Source organism: Oncorhynchus nerka, linkage group LG9b (genome assembly GCF_034236695.1).
Source record: "Oncorhynchus nerka isolate Pitt River linkage group LG9b, Oner_Uvic_2.0, whole genome shotgun sequence".
Classification (NCBI taxonomy): Eukaryota; Metazoa; Chordata; class Actinopteri; order Salmoniformes; family Salmonidae; genus Oncorhynchus; species Oncorhynchus nerka.
This window is the reverse complement of record NC_088424.1, coordinates 30552619-30575760: the sequence shown is the minus strand read 5'-3', so window position 1 is coordinate 30575760 and position 23142 is coordinate 30552619. Positions and strand designations below refer to the sequence as shown.

General features: G+C 42.1%; 1 protein-coding gene across 3 annotated transcripts in view; it reads right to left on the bottom strand.

Moving 5' to 3' along the window:
- Nucleotides 1-23142, bottom strand: part of LOC115114586 (E3 ubiquitin-protein ligase mib1) — a 105517-nt gene that overhangs the window by 75359 nt on the left and 7016 nt on the right. For all 3 annotated transcript variants that reach the window (XM_029642962.2, XM_029642964.2, XM_029642963.2), the window contains exons 3-9: nt 22739-22868; nt 13380-13484; nt 9202-9268; nt 8522-8726; nt 8118-8304; nt 5851-5995; nt 5529-5662 (exon numbers count right to left, since the gene is read on the bottom strand). In XM_029642962.2, coding sequence (XP_029498822.1) covers nt 5529-5662; nt 5851-5995; nt 8118-8304; nt 8522-8726; nt 9202-9268; nt 13380-13484; nt 22739-22868 — 973 coding nt within the window. The remainder of the gene's footprint in view (nt 1-5528; nt 5663-5850; nt 5996-8117; nt 8305-8521; nt 8727-9201; nt 9269-13379; nt 13485-22738; nt 22869-23142) is intronic.

Sequence of the window (23142 nt, the reverse complement as noted above, 5' to 3'; positions counted from 1 at the left end):
ACGGACTCCTCTTTAAACCTGCGTATTCCTCCAAACCTCAGTTGTCCTGAGTCTGCACAACTCTGCCAGGACCTAGGATCAAGAGAGACGCTCAAGTCTTTTAGTACTATATCTCTTGACACAATGATGAAAATAATCATGGCCTCTAAACCTTCAAGCTGCATACTGGACCCTATTCCAACTAAACTACTGAAAGAGCTGCTTCCTGTGCTTGGCCCTCCTATGTTGAACATAATAAACGGCTCTCTATCCACCGGATGTGTACCAAACTCACTAAAGGTGGCAGTAATAAAGCCTCTCTTGAAAAAGCCAAACCTTGACCCAGAAAATATAAAAAACTATCGGCCTATATCGAATCTTCCATTCCTCTCAAAAATTTTAGAGAAGGCTGTTGCGCAGCAACTCACTGCCTTCCTGAAGACAAACAATGTATACGAAATGCTTCAGTCTGGTTTTAGACCCCATCATAGCACTGAGACGGCACTTGTGAAGGTGGTAAATGACATTTTAATGGCAACGGACCGAGGCTCTGCATCTGTCCTCGTGCTCCTAGACCTTAGTGCTGCTTTTGATACCATCGATCACCACATTCTTTTGGAGAGATTGGAAACCCAAAATGGTCTACACGGACATGTTCTGGCCTGGTTTAGATCTTATCTGTCGGAAAGATATCAGTTTGTCTCTGTGAATGGTTTGTCCTCTGACAAATCAACTGTAAATTTCGGTGTTCCTCAAGGTTCTGTTTTAGGACCACTATTGTTTTCACTATATATTTTACCTCTTGGGGATGTTATTCGAAAACATAATGTAAACTTTCACTGCTATGCGGATGACACACAGCTGTACATTTCAATGAAACATGGTGAAGCCCCAAAATTGCCCTCGCTAGAAGCATGTGTTTCAGACATAAGGAAGTGGATGGCTGCAAACTTTCTACTATTAAACTCGGACAAAACAGAGATGCTTGTTCTAGGTCCCAAGAAACAAAGAGATCTTCTGTTGAATCTGACAATTAATCTTAATGGTTGTACAGTCGTCTCAAATAAAACTGTGAAGGACCTCGGCGTTACTCTGGACCCTGATCTCTCTTTTGAAGAACATATCAAGACCATTTCGAGGACAGCTTTTTTCCATCTACGTAACATTGCAAAAATCAGAAACTTTCTGTCCAAAAATGATGCAGAAAAATTAATCCATGCTTTTGTCACTTCTAGGTTAGACTACTGCAATGCTCTATTTTCCGGCTACCCGGATAAAGCACTAAATAAACTTCAGTTAGTGCTGAATACGGCTGCTAGAATCCTGACTAGAACCAAAAAATTTGATCATATTACTCCAGTGCTAGCCTCTCTACACTGGCTTCCTGTCAAAGCAAGGGCTGATTTCAAGGTTTTACTGCTAACCTACAAAGCATTACATGGGCTTGCTCCTACCTATCTCTCTGATTTGGTCCTGCCGTACATACCTACACGTACGCTACGGTCACAAGACGCAGGCCTCCTAATTGTCCCTAGAATTTCTAAGCAAACAGCTGGAGGCAGGGCTTTCTCCTATAGAGCTCCATTTTTATGGAACGGTCTGCCTACCCATGTCAGAGACGCAAACTCGGTCTCAACCTTTAAGTCTTTACTGAAGACTCATCTCTTCAGTGGGTCATATGATTGAGTGTAGTCTGGCCCAGGAGTGGGAAGGTGAACGGAAAGGCTCTGGAGCAACGAACCGCCCTTGCTGTCTCTGCCTGGCCGATTCCCCTCTTTCCACTGGGATTCTCTGCCTCTACCCTGTTACGGGGGCTGAGTCACTGGCTTACTGGGGCTCTCTCATGCCGTCCCTGGGGGTGCGTCACCTGGGTGGGTTGATTCACTGTTGTGGTCGGCCTGTCTGGGTTGGCGCCCCCCTTGGGTTGTGCCGTGGCGGAGATCTTTGTGGGCTATACTCGGCCTTGTCTCAGGATGGTAAGTTGGTGGTTGAAGATATCCCTCTAGTGGTGTGGGGGCTGTGCTTTGGCAAAGTGGGTGGGGTTATATCCTTCCTGTTTGGCCCTGTCCGGGGGTGTCCTTGGATGGGGCCACAGTGTCTCCTGACCCCTCCTGTCTCAGCCTCCAGTATTTATGCTGCATTAGTTTATGTGTCGGGGGGCTAGGGTCAGTTTGTTATATCTGGAGTACTTCTCCTGTCCTATTCGGTGTCCTGTGTGAATCTAAGTGTGCGTTCTCTAATTCTCTCCTTCTCTCTTTCTTTCTCTCTCTCGGAGGACCTGAGCCCTAGGACCATGCCCCAGGACTACCTGACATGATGACTCCTTGCTGTCCCCAGTCCACCTGGCCATGCTGCTGCTCCAGTTTCAACTGGCCTGGGCCCTAGGACCATGTCCCAGGACTACCTGACATGATGACTCCTTGCTGTCCCCAGTCCACCTGGCCATGCTGCTGCTCCAGTTTCAACTGTTCTGCCTTACTATTATTCAACCATGCTGGTCATTTATGAACATTTGAACATCTTGGCCACGTTCTGTTATAATCTCCACCCGGCACAGCCAGAAGAGGACTGGCCACCCCACATATGCTCTCTCTAATTCTCTCTTTCTTTCTCTCTCTCTCGGAGGACCTGAGCCCTAGGACCGTGCCCCAGGACTACCTGACATGATGACTCCTTGCTGTCCCCAGTCCACCTGACTGTGCTGCTGCTCCAGTTTCAACTGTTCTGCCTTATTATTATTCGACCATGCTGGTCATTTATGAACATTTGAACATCTTGGTCATGTTCTGTTATAATCTCTACCCGGCACAGCCAGAAGAGGACTGGCCACCCCACATAGCCTGGTTCCTCTCTAGGTTTCTTCCTAGGTTTTGGCCTTTCTAGGGAGTTTTTCCTAGCCACCGTGCTTTTACACCTGCATTGTTTGCTGTTTGGGGTTTTAGGCTGGGTTTCTGTACAGCACTTTGAGATATCAGCTGATGTACGAAGGGCTATATAAATAAATTTGATTTGAAGGTCTCCAAGAACACAGCGGCCTACATCATTATTAAATGGAAAAAGTTTGGAACCACCAAAATCTTCCTAGATCTGGCCACCTGGCCAAACTGAGCAATCGTGGGAGAAGGGCCTTGTTCAAGAAGGTGACCAAGAACCCAAATGGTCACTCTGACAGAGCTCTGGAGAACTTTCCAGAAGGACAACCATCTCTGCAACACTCCACCAAATAAAGCCTTTATGGTAGAGTGGCCAGACGAAAGCCACTCCTCAGTAAAAGGCACAACAGCCCGCTTGGAGTTTCCCAAAAGGTACTTAAACAATATTCTCTGGTCTGATGAAACAAAGAATGAACTCTTTGGCCTGAATGCCAAGTATCGGGTCTGGAGGAAAGCTGGCACCATCCCTACGGTGAAGCATGGTGGTAGCAGCATCATGCTGCGGGATGTTTTTTTTGACGCAACCCATGTAAAACAACCTGATTTGAGCTTAAATTGATGGAAATTGATTGGGATTTTGTGTTTATTATTAAATATACTGAACACAAATATAAATGCAACATGTAAAGTGTTGGTCCCACATTTAATGAGCTGAAATAAAAGATCCCAAAAATGTTAAACATGCACAAAAAGCTTACTTCTCTAAAATGTTGTGCACAAATTTGTTTATATCCCTGCTAGATTCTCTGCCAAGATATGCCACACCTGACAGGTGGATGGTTTATCAAGAAGCTGATTAAATAGCACGATCATTACACAGGTGCACATTGTGCTGGGGACAATAAAAGGCTACTAAAATTTGCAATTTTGTCACAACAAATGTCACAGATGTCTCAATTTTGAGGGAGAGCGCAATTGGCATGCTGACTGCAAGACTGTCCGCCAGAGAATGTATTGTTCATTTCTCTACTGCCTACAAAGTCGTTTTAGAGAATTTGGCTGTACGTCCAACTGTCCTCCCAACCGCAAATCACATGTAACCACGGCAACCCAGGAACACCACCTCGTTACCTGCGGGATCATCTGAGACCATCCACCCAGACAGCTGATGAAACTGAGGAGCATTTCTTTCTCTAATAAAGCCCCTTTGTGGGGGAAAAAAAATAATTCTGATTTGGGAGGGCCTATGCCCTCCCAGGCCCACCCATGTCTGCGCCCCTGCCCAGTCATGTGAAATCCATAGATTAGGGCTTAATGAATGTACAGTACCAGTCAAAATTTGGACACCTACTCATTCAAGGGTTGTTCTTTATTTCCTACTATTTTCTACATAATAGTGAAGACATCAAAAGTACGAAATAACACGTAGTAACCAAAAAATAGTTAAACAAATCCAAATATATTTTAGATTCTTCAAAGTAGCCACCCTTTGCCTTGATGACAGCTTTACAAACTATTGGCATTCTCTCAACCAGCTTCACCTGAAGTTCCCACATATGTTGAGCACTTGTTGGCTGCTTTTCACTCTGCGGTACATCTCATCCCAAACCATATCAATTGGGTTGAGGTCGGATGATTGTGGAGGCCAGGTCATCTGACACAGCACTCCATCACTCTCCTTGGTCAAATAGCCCTTAAACAGCCTGGAGGTGTGTTGGGCTATTGTCCTGTTGAAAAACAATTGATAGTCCAACTAAGTGCAAACAAGATGGAATGGTGTATCGCTGCAGAATGCCGTGGTAGCCATGCTGGTTAAGTGTGCCTTGAATACTAAATAAATCACTGACAGTGTCACCAGCAAAGCACCCCCATCCTCCTCCATGCTTCACGGTGGGAACAATCTGAGATGCAGTCAACTCTAATGAACTTATCTTCTGCAGCAGAGGTAACTCCGGGTCTTCCTTTCCTGTGGCATGAGACCCAGTTTCATCACAGCACTTGATGGTTTTTGCGACTGCACTTGAAACTTTCAAAGTTCTTGAAATGTTCCAGATTTACTGACCTTCGTGTCTTAAAGTAAGGATGGAATGTCGTTTCTCTTTGCTTATTTGAGCTGTTCTTGCCATATTATGGACTTGGTCTTCTACCAAATAGGGCTATCTTCTGTATACCACCCCTACCTTGTCACAACACAACTAATTTGCTCAAACGCATTAAGGGAAGACATTCCACTATTTAACTTTAAACAAGGCACACCTGTTAATTGAAATGCATTCCAGGTGACTACCTCATGAAGCTGGTTGAAAGAATGCCAAGAGTGTGCAAAGCTGTCATCGATAGGCACATAACACATGATCCTGTGTTATTTCAAAGTGTTGATGTCTTCACTATTATTCTACAATGTAGAAAATATAAAAAATTAAGAAAAACCTTTGAATGAGAAGATGTCTCCAATAAAATAGTTGAAATTGTTGCATTTATATTTTTGTTCAGTATAGATGGCAGCACCGCTGCGTCAATGGACACTTAAGGATTAACTGAGCCCGTCGTCATATCATCATTTTGCCATCTCAATTACCAGTAAATATATCCTCGAGGGGGGGAATGCGCCATGGAACTAAACTATGATAGACACCCACCAAGCTTGAAGCTGTGTTGAATGAAGAGATCACTTACGTCCACGTCAGGTCTCTTGAGGATGTCCTCCACCTTGGCCAGGTCTCCATTGGCTGCTGCTTTGACCAGTTCCTCATTGACATCACCCGACTCCTGGGTCTCAAACAGCTTCTTCAGCAGCTGAGACAGACGCTCTACACACAACGTTACATGGGGGTCATCTTCTAGGTCCAAGGAGTGAAGATTGTGTGTGGTGTGTAAGAGGGGTCAGTGTATGTGTATGCCCACTTATAAACAGGCTAGTAGTAGATATGGAAAAAAATATTGGTTTATGGTTTGTGTATCGGTGTGTACACGCTGTAAATGTGTGTGTTCTGACTACCTCCGGAGGCGTTGGTGACAGCAGAGCCAGTGGGGGCCACCTTGGTGACGGCAGCAGGGTTATAGGTCCATGACGTTCCACACACCTCCACCTTCAGGTCGCTGTCAGAGTAGATCTGCTGCACGCGGCCCACCTTGCCCAGGGTCTGAGGAAAACAATACATTCTTTACTATAGTATTTTTTATTACAACCTCAAAAGAGCATAAACATACCATACTGTTAAGAGATTCTGTTACAATCTGTTAAGTACCAAATATTATTGAAGGGAATTCTGAACCTCCTTTCAGAATTCTAGTGTCTCTTACACAGGGAAGTTAAATGATCTGAGATATAACCAAGGTATAAAAAACAAATACAATTTGAGGGGGAACAAACCAAAAAGAGATGCGCATCTGTGTATTTAATTTCTACAAAGCCATTCGTTCCCATTTCAGAAACAGACACGGCCCTTCCTTTCCAAAAACATGACAGGAAAGCGTAATCACAGATGAGTCTATAGCACTGTTCTGATTATTCATTCAAAGGGCAGTTGAAGGGCTGAGTGAGAGCCAGACATTTCTCATCTACACAGCCAATTATCTGGGGCCTTGTTGATGTCCGTCAAGTTTTTGAGCGAGGAAAGGAAAGGCGTTTTGTGGCTGTCTCCCTGTTCTTTGATAAGACTGAGGCTACGTTGCAATATCCACGGTCTCCAGCATACTAGATACATACATTTACTCTAATCAGGAATGCATTCTGAGTACTATGCCAACGTGGATATTGAAACAGACTAACACGTCGTTACAATATGTAAACACTAGTATACCAATTAGAATGCATGACCAATACATTGCTTCATTGGCAGCCATCTTTCCTACACAAACTTTTCCAGCCTAGTGTCGCAGAGCGTCATGTGTAATTTGAATACCATTCACTAGCAAGTCTGCAACTTGATTCACTCTGTTTGGAGAGTCAACTAAAGAGCTGAAAAGACACTACACCTAGCTTAAAGTTGAATTGGGACATCAGTTTGACTCAAGGAGCCTTTCGTGAACACTCAAAACTGAGGGGGCGGGCTAAGGGCAACGGGAGGAGGGGAGCAGCAGCAACAACAGTAGGTACCGATGAACGGGTTTTAGGGCTTAGTAGTCATGACATACACCCAGGTGATACGGTCCTTGTTACGTGGGAGATGAGATGTGGAAGAAAAAGGATGTTTTGTTGACAAAGGAAACGCATGTGTGTCTTACAGGCAGCATGGCCTCAGCCCACTCCCCATGCGTGTCTTACAGGCAGCATGGCCTCAGCTCACTCCCCATGTGTCTTACAGGCAGCATGGCCTCAGCCCACTCCCCATGCGTGTCTTACAGGCAGCATGGCCTCAGCCCACTCCCCATGCGTGTCTTACAGGCAGCATGGCCTCAGCCCACTCCCCATGCGTGTCTTACAGGCAGCATGGCCTCAGCCCACTCCCCATGCGTGTCTTACAGGGAGCATGGCCTCAGCCCACTCCCCATGCGTGTCTTACAGGCAGCATGGCCTCAGCCCACTCCCCATGCGTGTCTTACAGGCAGCATGGCCTCAGCCCACTCCCCATGCGTGTCTTACAGGCAGCATGGCCTCAGCCCACTCCCCATGCGTGTCTTACAGGCAGCATGGCCTCAGCTCACTCCCCATGCGTGTCTTACAGGCAGCATGGCCTCAGCCCACTCCCCATGTGTGTCTTACAGGCAGCATGGCCTCAGCCCACTCCCCATGTGTGTCTTACGGGCAGCATGGCCTCAGCCCACTCCCCATGTGTGTCTTACGGGCAGCATGGCCTCAGCCCACTCCCCATGCGTGTCTTACGGGCAGCATGGCCTCAGCCCACTCCCCATGTGTGTCTTACAGGCAGCATGGCCTCAGCTCACTCCCCATGCGTGTCTTACAGGCAGCATGGCCTCAGCTCACTCCCCATGCGTGTCTTACAGGCAGCATGGCCTCAGCCCACTCCCCATGTGTGTCTTACAGGCAGCATGGCCTCAGCCCACTCCCCATGTGTGTCTTACAGGCAGCATGGCCTCAGCCCACTCCCCATGTGTGTCTTACAGGCAGCATGGCCTCAGCCCACTCCCCATGCGTGTCTTACAGGCAGCATGGCCTCAGCCCACTCCCCATGCGTGTCTTACAGGGAGCATGGCCTCAGCCCACTCCCCATGCGTGTCTTACAGGCAGCATGGCCTCAGCCCACTCCCCATGTGTGTCTTACAGGCAGCATGGCCTCAGCCCACTCCCCATGTGTGTCTTACAGGCAGCATGGCCTCAGCCCACTCCCCATGGCCTCTCTGCAGCAGCTTGATGCGGTCGATGTCGTAGCAGATCTGGACCAAGTCTCCCACCAGGAACTGGGAGCTGCCTCCCTCTGCCCCCGCCGCAACACCTTCCCCACTACGCACCACGTTGGCCTTGGTCAGCACTGCAGGGTTGAATGTCCACCTGGACACACACACACACACTTTGAGGTGGCACCTACATCATCGAAATTACAGTGTCATAAATATCTTTCATTAGGACAAATAGGTTAAGTCCATGTCCTATTCTTGTTATGACAGAAGTTGTGGTGTTGTGAAAGGACTGTGCTTGTGTACTGGTCTTTATTTTTTTATTGAACCTTAATTTAACTAGGCCTGAATTAAGACCTGATAGAGCTTACCTGTTCCCACTGGGGTACTGCACCACAATGTCGTGGTCCTCGTCGATGCCACACACGGTACCGGTGGTGGTGAGAGTCTCGAACATACCGTCTGTCCAGCCTCCGTGGCCGTGCTGCAGGGACTGGACTATTTCCAGGTCCAAGTCGATGTTGACCAGGTCTCCGATCTGCAAACCGCCTGGGTTTCTGTTGCCATTCTGCTCACCTGCGGGGAGAGGGCAGGTGGAATACATACTGGTTACACATTCTTATTTATTTACTTTAGTTCACCTTTATTTATGTAGGTTAGTCTCACTAAGATAAAATAGGGTGGACAAATCAGATCACGGATAGTCTTTTTTGATTACTTGTATTAAACTTGACGAGTTCATTTGGTTGCTGCAGTGCTGCTAAACAAAACCCAGGTATCACTGGCCAGGAATATCTGAGAGAAGACACGATCCTTGAGATTGCGGAAATGCTGTGCCAGTGTGGCCTGTGACTGCACCCGGGCTGTCTCCATGCAGCCTGATATTGCCTGTATTGGTGTGGTGGTGCCACCTAGTGGACACTACCAGTAGCAGCAGGCAGGCAGAGACGTGCTCCTGATGCCCTTGGACTCAACTGCAGAAAACTGTGCTGGGGAAGTATTGGTGCAATAATTACGGCGTAGTGCAATGGATCACGAGTACTGTACTCACCGAGAACAGGGCAGTGGTCTCTGTAGAAAGAGCCTCCTTTGGCATCCTGGACACATTTCAAATCCGACTGAAAGGGAGAGACAGGGAAAAAAGCATCAGCTAATGATCTACTTAATTCAATCTATTAGAAGTACAGTAGATTAACAACGACGTAAGAGTAAATTCACACTGCAGTGACATGCCGTGTGACATTGTATTAAAGTTAGGGCGGGGTGGCAACAATGGCATTACCTTAAGGACTCTGACTCAGCAAGGAAGGAACAGCATCATATCATTTGAAATGACAGATGCAGATGGGCATCCACTGTCAGACAGAGGGCTGCCATGTTGACTAAAAGGCATACTGCTCCTCTGACAGAGCAGGGTTCACTAACAGTGGTTGCGCCCCCAAATTGGACCCTAATTCCCTACATAATGCCCTACTTTTGTTCAACGTAGCGCACCATAAGTGCATCATAAAGGGAATAGGGTGCAATTTGGAATATTGGCTTTTTGATGTCATTTTGTACAAAACAGATGTGTAAAAAGCAAAGGAAAAAAGAAAACACATTGAGGAAAGGAAAGTCAAGAGACCAGATGGTGGCCTTTTGGTGCTACAGTCAAAGTCGGAAGGTTAACAAACTACATTTAAACTCAGTTTTTCTCAATTCCTGACATTTAATCCTTGAAAAAATTCCCTGTTTTAGGTCAGTTAGGATCACCACAGGATCACCACAAAACTGTGAAATGTAAGAATAATAGTAGAGAGAATGATTTATTTCAGATTTGATTTATTTCATCGCATTCCCAGTGGGTCAGAGTACATACACTCAATTAGTATTTGGTAGCATTGCCATTAAATTGTTTAACTTGGGTCAAACATTTCAGTTAGCCTTCCACAAGCTCCCCACAATAAGTTGGGTGAATTTTGGCCCATCCCTCCTGAGAGAGCTGGTGTAACTGTCAGGTTTGTAGGCCTCCTCGTGCGCTCATGCTTTTTCAGTTCTGCCCACACATTTTCCATAGGATTCAGGTCAGGGCTTTGTGATGGCCACTCCAATACCTTGACTTTGTTGTCCTTAAGCCATTTTGCCACAACTTTGGAAGTATGCTTGGGGTCATTGTCCATTTGGACCAAGCTTTAACTTCCTGACTGATGTCTTGAGATGTTGCTTCAATATATATCTATATATATTTATCATTCTCCTCACTCATGATGCCATCTATTTTGTGAAGTGCACCAGTCCCATGATGTCAAGCAAAGAGGCATAGTTTGAAGGTAGGCCTTGAAATACATCTACAGGTACACCTCCAATTGACTCAAATGATGTCAATTAGCCTATCAGAAGCTTCTAAAGCCATGACATAATTTTCTGGAATTTCCAAGCTGTTTAACTTCTTACGGGTACGTGGGACAGTAGTGTCCCACCTGGCCAACATCCAGTGAAATTGCAGAGCACGAAATTCAAAAATACTAAATTCAAATATTTAACCTCTCTAGGGTACGTGGGATGCTAGCATCCCATCTGGCCAACATCCAGTGAGATTGCAGAGCGCCAAATTCAAATACAGAAATGCTCATTATAAAAATACAGAAAACAAAACTTATTTTACATAGGTTTAAAGATTAAATTCTTGTTAATCCAACCACGGTGTCAGATTTATAAAATGCTTTTCGGCGAAAGCATACCTAGCCCAGAACATAGCCCAGTTGACAAATTATTACAAACAGTAACCAGCCAAGTAGAAGAATTACAAAACTCAGAAATAGAGATAAAATTAATCCCTTACCTTTGATGATCTTCATATGGTGGCACTCAGAAGACATTAATTTACGCAATAAATGTTCTTTTTGTTCGATAAAGTCTCTTTATATCCAAAAACCTCTTTTGTTTGCGTGTTTTCTTCAGTAATCCACGGGCTCAAACGCAGTCAAAACAGAAAAAACAGACAAAACAGACAAATTCCAAATTGTATCCGTAAAGTTCATAGAAACATGTCAAACGATGTTTATATTCAATCCTCAGGTTGTTTTTAGCCTAAATGATCAATAGTATTTCAACCGGACAATAACGTCGTCAATATAAAAGGTAAACAAGAAATGCACTCTCTCTGGATTGCGCATAAAAAAGCCCTGTGACATGTCAGGGTCCACTCGTTCAGACTGGCCTTACTCCCTCATTTATAAGAAGACAAGCCTGAAACAATTTCTAAATACTGTTGACGTCTAGTGGAAGGCATAGGAACTGCAAATTGAGTCCTAAGTCAATGGATACTGAAATGGCATTGAATAGAAAACTACAAAACCCACAAAAAAAATACTTCCTGAATGGATTTTTCTCAGGTTTTCACCTGCCAAATCAGTTCTGTTATACTCACAGACACTATTTTAACAGTTTTGGAAACTTGAGTTTTCCATCCAAATCTACCAGTTATATGCATATCATATCTTCTGGGCCTGAGTAGCAGACCGTTTAATTTGGGCATGCTTTTCATCCAAAATTCAGAATGCTGCCATCTACCCTAGAGAGGTTAATGATCTTCTGTTGGCAATCCAAAACGTCCCAATTACATCATAAATGGTCCTTTTGTTTGATAATGTCCTTTACATCCATAAAAACTCAATTTAGCTGGCGCGCTTCAGCCAATAATGCACCCAGTTTCCCTCCAGCAAAATGCATACAAAATGAATCTCAAACGTTATTAATAAACTTTTCTAAACAAGTCAAACGATTATAATCAAACCTTAGGTATCCTAATACGCAAATAAACTATCAAATTTAAGACGGAGAATAGTATGTTCATTACCGGAGATAAATAAGAAAGAACGTGCTTTCCTCCACGCGCTTGGAAACACTACAGCCAAAATGAGAGCCACCTAGAAAAAGTACAATTTCTGGGTCATTTTTCCAAAAACCAGCCTGAAACTCTTTCTAAAGTCTGTTTACAGTGGAAGCCCTAGGAACTGCAATTTGGGAGGACTTGGGCTTATAATTATAGTACTAGCCCTTGAAAATAGTGGTAAGCGGGGGGGGGGGGGGGGGGTTTGTCCTCGGGGTTTCGCCTGCCATATCAGTTTTGTTATACTCACAGACATAGTTTTAACAGTTTTAGAAACTTTAGTGTGTTTTCTATCTAAATCGACCAATTATATGCATATCCTAGCTTCTGGGCCTGAGTAACAGGCAGTTTACTTTGGGCGCGCTTTTCATCCGGGTGTCAAAATAATGCCCCCTACCCCAGAGAGGTTAAAGGCACAGTCAACTTAGTGACCCACTGGAATTGTGATAGTGAATTATAAGTGAAATAATCTGTCTGTAAACAATTGTTGGAAAATGACTAGTCATGCACAAAGTAGATGTCCTAACCGACTTGCCAAAACTATAATTTGTTAACAAGAAATTTGTGGAGTGGTTGAAAAACGAGTTTATGACTCCAAACTAAGTGTACATAAACTTCCGACTTCAACTGTATTTGAACCAAACTACCCAGTAAAAAAAAGTGAAAATACATTGATACTGTGCACAAAAATGCAGTGTCTTTCACCATGACCACAGTACTTGTTTGTAGTCTTTGATTTTCAATAATAATATTAAATGTGTTTGATTTTTTTTTTACAAAGCATATAAAGTAACAGATTACATAACACCCAGGTTGGCCAATGACCAGGACATCAATATATACCGTATAACAGATGGATTTGGTCCGTTTGCCACAGAGGCTGTGGTTTTTCATTATTTTTGGGGGAGCAGCATATATAATCCATGCTTTACTTAATCCAGAAGCAGATGTCGTCTACCTCAACCCCTCAATCCTACCAGACATATTAAAATAACAAAGGACAAATCTGTTACATAAACCAGCTCTCTGATTGTCAGCGTTCATAAAAAAGCAGAAGTCTTCTCCACCAATCAGCACACTGCCTGTCATTTGTAGCTCTTTGGGACCTTAAGACTCCTCCTCCTCCCCCTGAAGCTGACCTCCGTGTTCACCCTCTTCCACATAAAGAAAGAAGGGACCAGATTGCTTTTCTCATGTAGATTCCCTCCCTCCTTCCAGCTGCCTGCCACAATGGGGCTCTGGCTACTGGCTGGCTGCGCGGCTCTCCACTACAAAGGCCTGGCAGCACAAGAAAGACCCCCAGCTCAGTGGTCAAACAAAGAACACCTGATATTTTGTGTGTGTGTTGCTTTACTCACCATCCCCTCGAAGCCCACTCTGTAGAGGTTCTTGGCCCCATTATCCCAGAGGACGTAGGCTGCACTGTGGGGGCTGGCTGCACTCCAGTCCTGGATCTCTGTCACCTGGGGAGGAAGAAGTAGAGAAGAGGAGAGATGAAGAGTCGAGGACTTAGCCAAGGCATTCCCATCTAAGAATAATTCTAAAGGCATGCCTCTTGGTTAACAATCTGTTGGCTATAATGTGAAATGTATTCTGTGTGTTTCTGGCACATCAACAAATAATGTCACAAATATCATGATATGTCATTTAATAATATGGCCATGGGACTATTTACATTGACATCACATTAGTTTTTACACTGCTGCTACTTGCGGTTTATTATCTAAGCAAAGTCACTTTACCCCTACCTACATGTAAATGACCTTGATTAACCTGTAACCCTGCACACTGACTCGGTAGAGGTACCCTCTGTATAAAGCTTCAATGATATTTTAATATTTATTTTTTAAATTATTTATACATTTAAAAAAATATATATATAGGAATAGGTCTTGCCTTTAAATAAATAGTAGATTACAGATAATTCAGTCTACATTTATTCCTGTTATAGATTATGGTGATATTATATACATGAATGCAGCTACCAGTGTTTTGAAACCCTTGGATGCAATTTATCATAGCACACTTTGTTTTATATAACCTGACAGTTTTGACATTCACCACTGCATCCTTTATCATAAAGTTGGTTGGACCTCGCTAAAAACACACAGGTCACTTCATTATTCTGTTTTTGTTTCTAAAGCCTTACTCAATAAACTACCAATTTACTTAACATTATTGTTGAAATATAGAAACTCTGATTACAACACTAGGTCACAGGGGTGGTAAAATATATATATAGAAGAAGCCCAACTTAATTCTTAATTTCTTGACGAACTCGTCAACATGCTTTTAAAAAGATAGCTTTTCGTCAATCCAGATGCCCAGATATTTAGAGGCGGGACATAATCAATGGATGGACCATCTAACGTACTTATGCACAAATCATCAGTTACATTATTTGGTAAAAAACATGTACTTGGTTTTACCAGCATTTACTAACAATTTCAGGTCATCCAAGGCTTCCTGCAAGGTAGTAAAAGCAGATTGAAGAGTCAGAGCCTGAGCTGCCGTAGGGGCAGTAGCATATTGAGTAAGGAACTTCAACTGTACGCAGATGACAGTTACAGTTTTGAACAGATAGACCAACGCTATTAATATAAATAGTGAAAAGAACTGGACCAAGAACCGAACCCTGTGGGACACCTTTCGTTATTTCTAGAAATCCTGATTTAACACCATCAGTAAGTACACACTGTTCTGTTTTAAATAATTCTCAAACAAGGTACAAGCAGCCTGATCTAAGGCAATCATAGAGAGTTTCTGAATAAGTACGGTGTGATGCAGTGTTGAATACCTTGGACAGGTCAAGGAATTCAAATCAAAGTTTATTTGTCACGTGCGCCGAATACAACAGGTATTACAGACCTTACAGTGAAATGCTTACTTACAGGCTCTGACCAACAGTGCAATTTCTAAAAAATAAAAGGTATTAGGTGAACAATAGGTAAGTGAAGAAATAAAAGAAATGAGGGCAGCACCGTTTCTTTGTATCTAAACAATTAATGACATTTAAAACCATAGAAGTAGCAGAGATGGTACTATGACCTGGTCTGAACCCTGAAAGTTATATATATTCAGAAAATATGTAGCAGTTGAAAGTGATCTAAGCTGAGTATTTTTTGCTGAGTATAATCAATGATTCCAAATATGTGCTGAAGTTCTGAAGAAAATCAAGAATTGTATCTATTTTAAAGTCTCTATAGCACTTAAAAGGAGCGTGTTTATCTGTGATATAAAAAGATGAGAAATGCTCAAGAGCTAATTCAGGGTCAGATATACACTTGATGGAGGAAAGTTCAGAAAAGTACAAGTCATCCTGTATCTTCCTAATAATACAGGGATTCGAATTATGCTGTCTAGTATCTCTAATACAGGCTATAGTTAGGGCTGTGGCGGCCAGGAAATTTTGACAGCCGTGATTGTCAAGCAAATAACAGTCGGTCTCACGGTAATTGACCATTTATTAACAAACACATTTAGCACTTCCTGGCTTCCACAAATGGCCTACAAGCCACTGATGCAAACCTTTGGAACATCTACATTTTAAAATGACTAATAAGTCCATGTAATATAGCCTACAAATTCACAATAAATCCATTATTTTAGACAGGTCTAAAGAAGCATGATATGAAGAAAATTTCATCTATTTCAGAAGAAAAGAAAAGCATACTCTTGAGTTGTCCTTATGTTAGGTCCTGATCAGACTGCCATAGGGCTGTGGGCTACACTAGTTCCTTAAGCAGACTTAGAATTCCGTGGCATTATTTTATAGTATGAAGAATACAATTAAACAAAGCTGGGAAAAAAAAGCAAGGATATTTTCTCCAAACTGTGAGGTAGTGCGCACATGCGGCTATTCTGTGTTGAGCGGTTAACAAAGAAATAGGTACTCCTATATGCTTAGAGTTATTAATGTAACTTTAGTTGTTCTACAAACGTTGGGCTACATGTTTAGATTTTTAATATATTGTAAGGCTGCATGATGCAACTAATGATTACTTGAAAAGGGTTGCTTGAAAAGGCATGAACTCTGCTTAGTTTTCTTGCGCAGGCTGTAAACACTTCACAATTTCACAATTTGAAAAGCACTTGATAAATGCCTTGAATTTCCCAGTGGCACCCCCTTTGGTGGCCATAGTGCACCCTAAAAAACTCCATGCCTTGTGCAGCCCTTCTCCCTGAGTGCTGCCTGCTCCGAAGCACCTTTCACTCACATGGCTCTCCATCACATGATCGATCGGGTCTTTCTCACAGTCAACAAGTGAAGACAGACACATCGGGGATGCAACTGCGAGTGTCCTTATCCAATTCCGAGGTGCATATTGAAGATATAGGAACTGTCCACATTTACTTTGTCAGCCAACAAGATGAGTAGGCCTAACGAACAGCAAAAGCACTAGCCTATGTCAATCTGCTATCCCCCATAGCACAAAAGTTGACCTATTCTATTAGCGAAATAAATATTCCAAACATAGTCTGGGCCAGTTGTTATACAACAACAAATTATACAAACACTAGCATAAAAAGTTCAAATGTTACGCAATGAGGCTGACGCAACAGGTCAGAACATTGAGCTTAACATTTTGTTTAACAATTAGGCTATGTCTTCACATTATAACCACAGCAATGCGCACACGGGCAGTATAGGCTTTAAGCGCGAATGTTCCATTAGCGGAAAACACCATTATCAAAAGTGACCACAAATATGACTATGCATGTAACGCTTTTATTATTTTTAAAAACACATTTTTACAGGGAAAATTCTTCCCAAGCGTGAAACTAAGGCGTTGCATACAGTTTTGCATGCCAGTTAGGCTCTACACCTGTTGTAAAGCGGATTAATGTGCTTTACTTTAAGAAGTTATTTGGCCACTTTAGTTAAGATTAACTTTATGAAAACATATAGGCCTATGGCCTAGGCCTCATGAGGCGTGTGACTGATTTAAAAAAGTCACAAAAATGCCATTGTTTGCCTTAAGCTTAAGTGATAATATACTGTATAATTCACAAGTCAAAGGCCAATATTGTCACCCAGACTATTCTTGATTTAATCGGTTTTAAAATATACTAAATCTGAGTGTGAAATTAATTTTGATTTAGAATGGACCATTATCATGTCCCGGTCTCGAAACAGAGGCAGGAGGAAAAATACATATCCTCTCTGCACTTACAGTGGGGCAAAAAAGTATTTAGTCAGCCACCAATTGTGCAAGTTCTCCCACTTAAAAAGATGAGGCCTGTAATTTTCATCAATTTATAGATAGTATTTTCAACCAGCAACTATCAGGAAATAACACTGATCAAATGTATTCCACATTTTTACAGTGTTCATTTCATCAGCTTTTACAATATTACAAAACACAGAAAAAACTATTTTAGTGCACTGGACATTTAAATAACACAGCAAATGAACCCTTTACTTCTTGTGACTCTCAAACCCGGATCCGGGAGCGTAATCGTCGCCTGACACGAATTAGCATAACGCAACGGACATAAATCTTCCTAGAAAATATTCCTATTCATGAAAATCACAAGTGAAATATATTGGAACACAGCTTAGCCTTTTGTTAATCACCCTGTCATCTCAGATTTTCAAAATATGCTTTACAGCCAACGCTAGACAAGCATTTGTGTAAGTTTATCATAGCCTAGCATAGCATTATGCCTTGCTAGCAGCAGGCAACCTTGTCACGGAAATCAGAAAAGCAATCACATTAAATTGTTTACCTTTGATTAACTTCGGATGTTTTCACTCACGAGACTCCCAGATAGACAGCCAAAGTTCATTTTTTTCCCAAAATATTATTTTTGTAGGCGAAATAGCTCCGTTTGTTCTTCACGTTTGGCTGAGAAATCGCCTGGAAATTGCGGTCACCACAACGTCGAAAAATATTCCAAATTAGCTCCATAATATTGACAGAAACATGGCAAACATTGTTTAGAATCCATCCTCAAGGTGTTTTTCTAATATCTATTCGATAATATATCCGTCGGGACAATTCGTTTTTCACTAGGACCGATTGGAGTAATGGCTACCTCTGTATTTTACGTGAGAATCTCTCTCGGAGCGACCATGTGACCACTTACGCAATGTGACCGCCTACGGCTATTCTTCAACAGAAATGCGTAAAACTACGCCACAATGCTGTAGACACCTTGGGGAAAGCGTAAGCTCGTTGATGGTACATTCACAGCTGAATAGGGAGTCATTGGAACGCAGCGCTTTCAAAATCTGGGGCACTTCCGGACTGGATTTCTCTCAGGCTTTCGCCTGCAACATCAATTCTGTTATACTCACAGACAATATCTTTACAGTTTTGGAAACGTTAGAGTGTTTTCTATCCAAAGCTGTCAATTATATGCATATTCTAGCATCTTTTCCTGACAAAATATCCCGTTTAAAACGGGAACGTTTTTTTTCTCCCAAAAATGAAAATACTGCCCCCTAGCACCAGAATAGGGATGCACAATGTATGGGAGAACATATTGGAATCAGACGATATAAGCTAAAATCGCCAACAACGGAATATCGGCCGATGTCTAGTTTAACGCCAATGTACAAAATAGAGTCAAAGCTGACGTGCAAAACCTGTATAACGTAAGTACCTGACGCCACGTAAAATGTTGCACTATACATCCAACACAGCATTCCTAAACTAGCCCACAATGTCTGCTGTGTGGATTGAGCAGTAATTTGAAAGAGTAAGAACATTTCAGCAAGACAACTTAAAGGTGAAGTCCATTAAAGCCAAGATAATGGAATTCATGACAATCAACCGTTCTCTGTCGTGGGTGATGTTGCTTTCGCCGACTGGTCGAGCACTGGTACACACTACCAAGTGTGCTATTTTTCAGATGTTGCCCTACCGGAGTTACACAGTAATGGCGTCACTGCTATTAGCTTCATGACATACATACTACAGAACTCCGTTTGGGACTTTGTGTGTCAAGAAAGATACAGTAGCACTGTCAAAGCTGTACAAAAAAAGTCTGAAAACAAGCAAACACCTGCCACGAACGATGTGTTTACAACACCGTATTGGTAATAAAGCATAATTTGATCGACCGCAACTTCTAGGGTGGCTAGCTTTAGCATGGTACCTAGCTAGCACCAATACAACCAGCCTGAAAACAATGACCAGAACAACCTGAAGTAATTGTTATTATTCTTAGCAATGATTTAGGAATCCTTTTGAGTAAGTATTAGTTAAGTTGCCACTTGTTGTTCGCCTATTGAAATTGAACTTCAGTTCATGAAAATAAATAGCTAGCCAGCTACTTAAACCTGTTGCCCAAAGCTAACATTATAAGCAGCCAGGTAGCTTCATATGGCTAGTGAACGGCGTTCCATAGAAATCCTGGTTGAGAATGAAACTGAACAAATGAACAACGAAACAGCACAGCAAACGAGTGAAAAAAAAAAGGTTTTAATTATGTTTTACTGGTAATGAGGACATACGTAAATGCCAACAAAATAACTTTTTGATCAGTGTGGTGTGTGTGTGTAACCAAGTCAGTTAAAACCTGTTATGGCAAAGCAATCCCAGAGGGGAACTCCACCCCCCATTCAGCTGAAAAGGTGGCGCAGGAAATTAAAAAATATTCTTTAGAAATATTTAACTTTCACACATTAACAAGTCCAATACAGCAAATGAAAGATAAACATCTTGTTCATCTACCCATCATGCCCAATTTTTTAAATGTTTTACAGCGAAAACACAACATATATTTATGTTAGACCACCACCAAATCAAAGGGAAAACGCAGCCATTTTTTCCAGCCAAAGATAGTCACAAAAGCAGGATTAGAGATAAAAATGAATCACTAACCTTTTGAAAATCTTCATCAGATGACACTCATATGACATGTTACACAATACATTTATGTTTTGTTCCATAATATGCATATTTATATCCACAAATCTCGGTTTACATTGACGCCATGTTCAGAAATGCCTCCAAAATATCCGGAGGAATTATAGAAAGCTACGCCAGATAACAGAAATACTCATAAACTTTGACTAAAGATAAAATGTTCTACATATAATTAAAGATACACTGGTTCTCAATGCAACCGCTGTGTCAGATTTTTTTTAAACGTTACGAAAAAAGCCTACCATGCAATAATCTGAGACAGCGCTCAGACGTAAAGGTATTTCTCTGTATATGTTGGAGTCAACAGAAATAAGAAATTACATCATAAATATTCCCTTACCTTTGATGATCTTTCATCAGAATGCAGTGCAAGGAGTCCTAGTTCCACAATAAATCATTGTTTTGTTCCATAATGTCCAATACTAGTGTCCAATTAGCTGCATTTGCTAGCACTTTCAGCTCACGTGCCCAAAAGCTGACGCTGGTCCAGGACAACTCGCACAAAAACTTCAAAAAGTTATATTCCAGGTCGAATAAACAAACTGGTCAAACTAAGTAGAGAATCAATCTTCAGGATGTTATTTTCATATATATCCAATAACGTTCCAACCAGATCATACGTTTTCAGCTGCAGCCAAATGGAACGACGGTGGCACCCACAGAGAAATGCACCACAGGGAAATTGCATTCTGCCAAGACCGTGACTATTTCCCCTCCCATTCGGTCAAAGTTCACGCCAAAAGCTCCATTCCACGTTCTACTGAATGAGGACATCTAGTGGAAGGCGTAGGAAGTGCTACCAGATCCATATCTTGTTGGAAAAAGGGGCGATGACGTCAAAGTTGACCCACATTCAGAATTTCACTTCTTGTTTGGAAGATTGCCTGCCCTATGAGTTATGTTATGCTCACAGACATAATTCAAACTGTTTTAGAAACTTCAGAGTGTTTTTTATCCAATAGTAATAATAATATGCATATATTAGCAATCTAGGACAGAGTAAGATGCAGTTCACTATGGGCACGCAATTCATCCAAAGTGAAAATACTGCCCCCTATCCTCAACAAGTTTTAAGAACAAAATCTTATTTACAATGACGGCCCGGACGGCGCTGGGCCAGTTGTGCGTCGCACTATGGGACTCCCAATCACGACCGGATGTGATACCGCCTGGATTCGAATTAGGGAGTGTAGCGACGCCTCTTGCACTGAGATGCAGTGCCTTAGACCGGAGCATCCATATGTGTGTTAACTATTTAACTGTACTAGAATGCTTAAAAAGGTCACTAAATCAGGTTTTTGTCGGCAAGGAAAATATCGGATATCGGCATCGCCCAAAAATTTCATATCGGTGCATCACTTCTTTAAAATGTTGTATGGGGAATCTTAAATTGAATACTGGGGTCTAGAACAGAGTAAAGCTACTAGAGCTTTATAGAGCTGTTCCTTTTATAAAGGGATTCTAAACATGCCAAACAAATTCAACCTCTTGAGATGTATTCTGTGGTGAGGAAATCTGCATGTCTGTTCCCAAATATACTAACGCAGAGGTTGGGGACAGACTGGGATGGAACCAAGAGAACAGTGATGCCATTTCTCTTTAGAACAAAGGAACTTTTCCAACTTATAGGCTGGTCCCCACATTCTCCACACTTAATTCTCACCCATAAATGCAGGCATGCACACAAATGTTTATCACCTTCTTGGATCCAATGATGAAATCAGAAAATCATCATTCCCATATTCTAAGCTCTAGACCTCAGCTGACTCTTGTAATGAATGGTGTGGCTGTTGAACAAGTTGAGATTAAATTACTTTGTGTTACCTTAGATTGCAAACTGTCATAGTCAAACCATATAGATTCAATGGTTGTAAAGTTGGGCAGAGGTCTGTCCGTAATAAAGAAATGTGCTTTTTTGACACCCCACTCCACAAAGCAAGTCCTGTCTTATCTTGATAATTGTCCTGCCATGTGGTCAAGTGCTGCTAATAAAGACAGTTAAGCTGCAGCTGGCCCAGAACAGAGCTGCACGTCTTGCTCTACATTGTAATCAGAGGGCTAATATAAATACCCATGCATGCAAGTCTATCTTGGCTAAGAGTTGGAGAGACTGTTTCTTATAAAAAAGAAGTGATGCAGTCAATGTGTTAAATTCCAAAAAGTCAACTTACGCACAGCTGACACACACTTACCCCACCAGGAGTCTTGTCACAGTCCATAAATCCAGAACAAATTCACGCAAGGGTACATTATTAAATAGAGCCATAATTGCTTGGAACTCCCATCTCACATTGCTCAAATGATCAGGAAACCTGGTTTCTAACATCAGATACAGCAATACATACAGTATGTATTGATATTTAGGCTCTGTGCCATTTTTAAATATATGTAGTTCTGTCCTTGGTTTCTAACATCAGATACAGCAATACATACAGTATGTATTGATATTTAGGCTCTGTGCCATTTTTAAATATATGTAGTTCTGTCCTTGAGCTGTTCTTGTCTATTACTGTTCATTAATGTTCTGTATTATGTCATGTTTCATGTTCTGTGTGCACCACAGGAAGAGTATCTGTGACTTACCCAACAGCTAATGGGGAACCTAATTAAATCCCAAATAGACATAGTAATACATTTCATATTTGATGAGAAGCCTGTGTCATCTACAACAGGCAGCTAAATTTAGCAAAAATCTTATTGGCGGTCCAATAAGAACACAGATTTCCATCTTAAATTGCAAAACATTTCCCTTCAGCATGCCATACTGAACAAGGTCATGATTAAATGGTCACACCGTAGCAAATTATATATAAATCTTTGTGTTGCAACAGAACGAGTACCTTTCCTCTCCTTCCGTTGCCTCCATCCTGATCCTCCCACTGCCAGTCCACTCCTCTCACCACCCGGCCACCGGTGAAGATACCTCGGGCTGTGATCTTCTTCGACTTACGGCGAGACTCCAACAGGACTCTGTCAAAAAAGACACATGCACATCTACGTTTATTTTACTGACTTAGTGGGTGTATAATAGTAGTTGTCATTTTATGGATGTGAAGTTTGGAAATATATAACCAATACTGGATAAAGTTGGCCATTTATTTTTTGTGGTATTGAAAGACCTACGAGCAAATCATGCAGTTGATGTGTTAGTCAATCTATATCAGTCATTGAATTGTTCATTCACTGTTATTAGCCAAAAATAAATGTTGACATGCCATTTTAGAAATTTTCAAGAACTGGACTA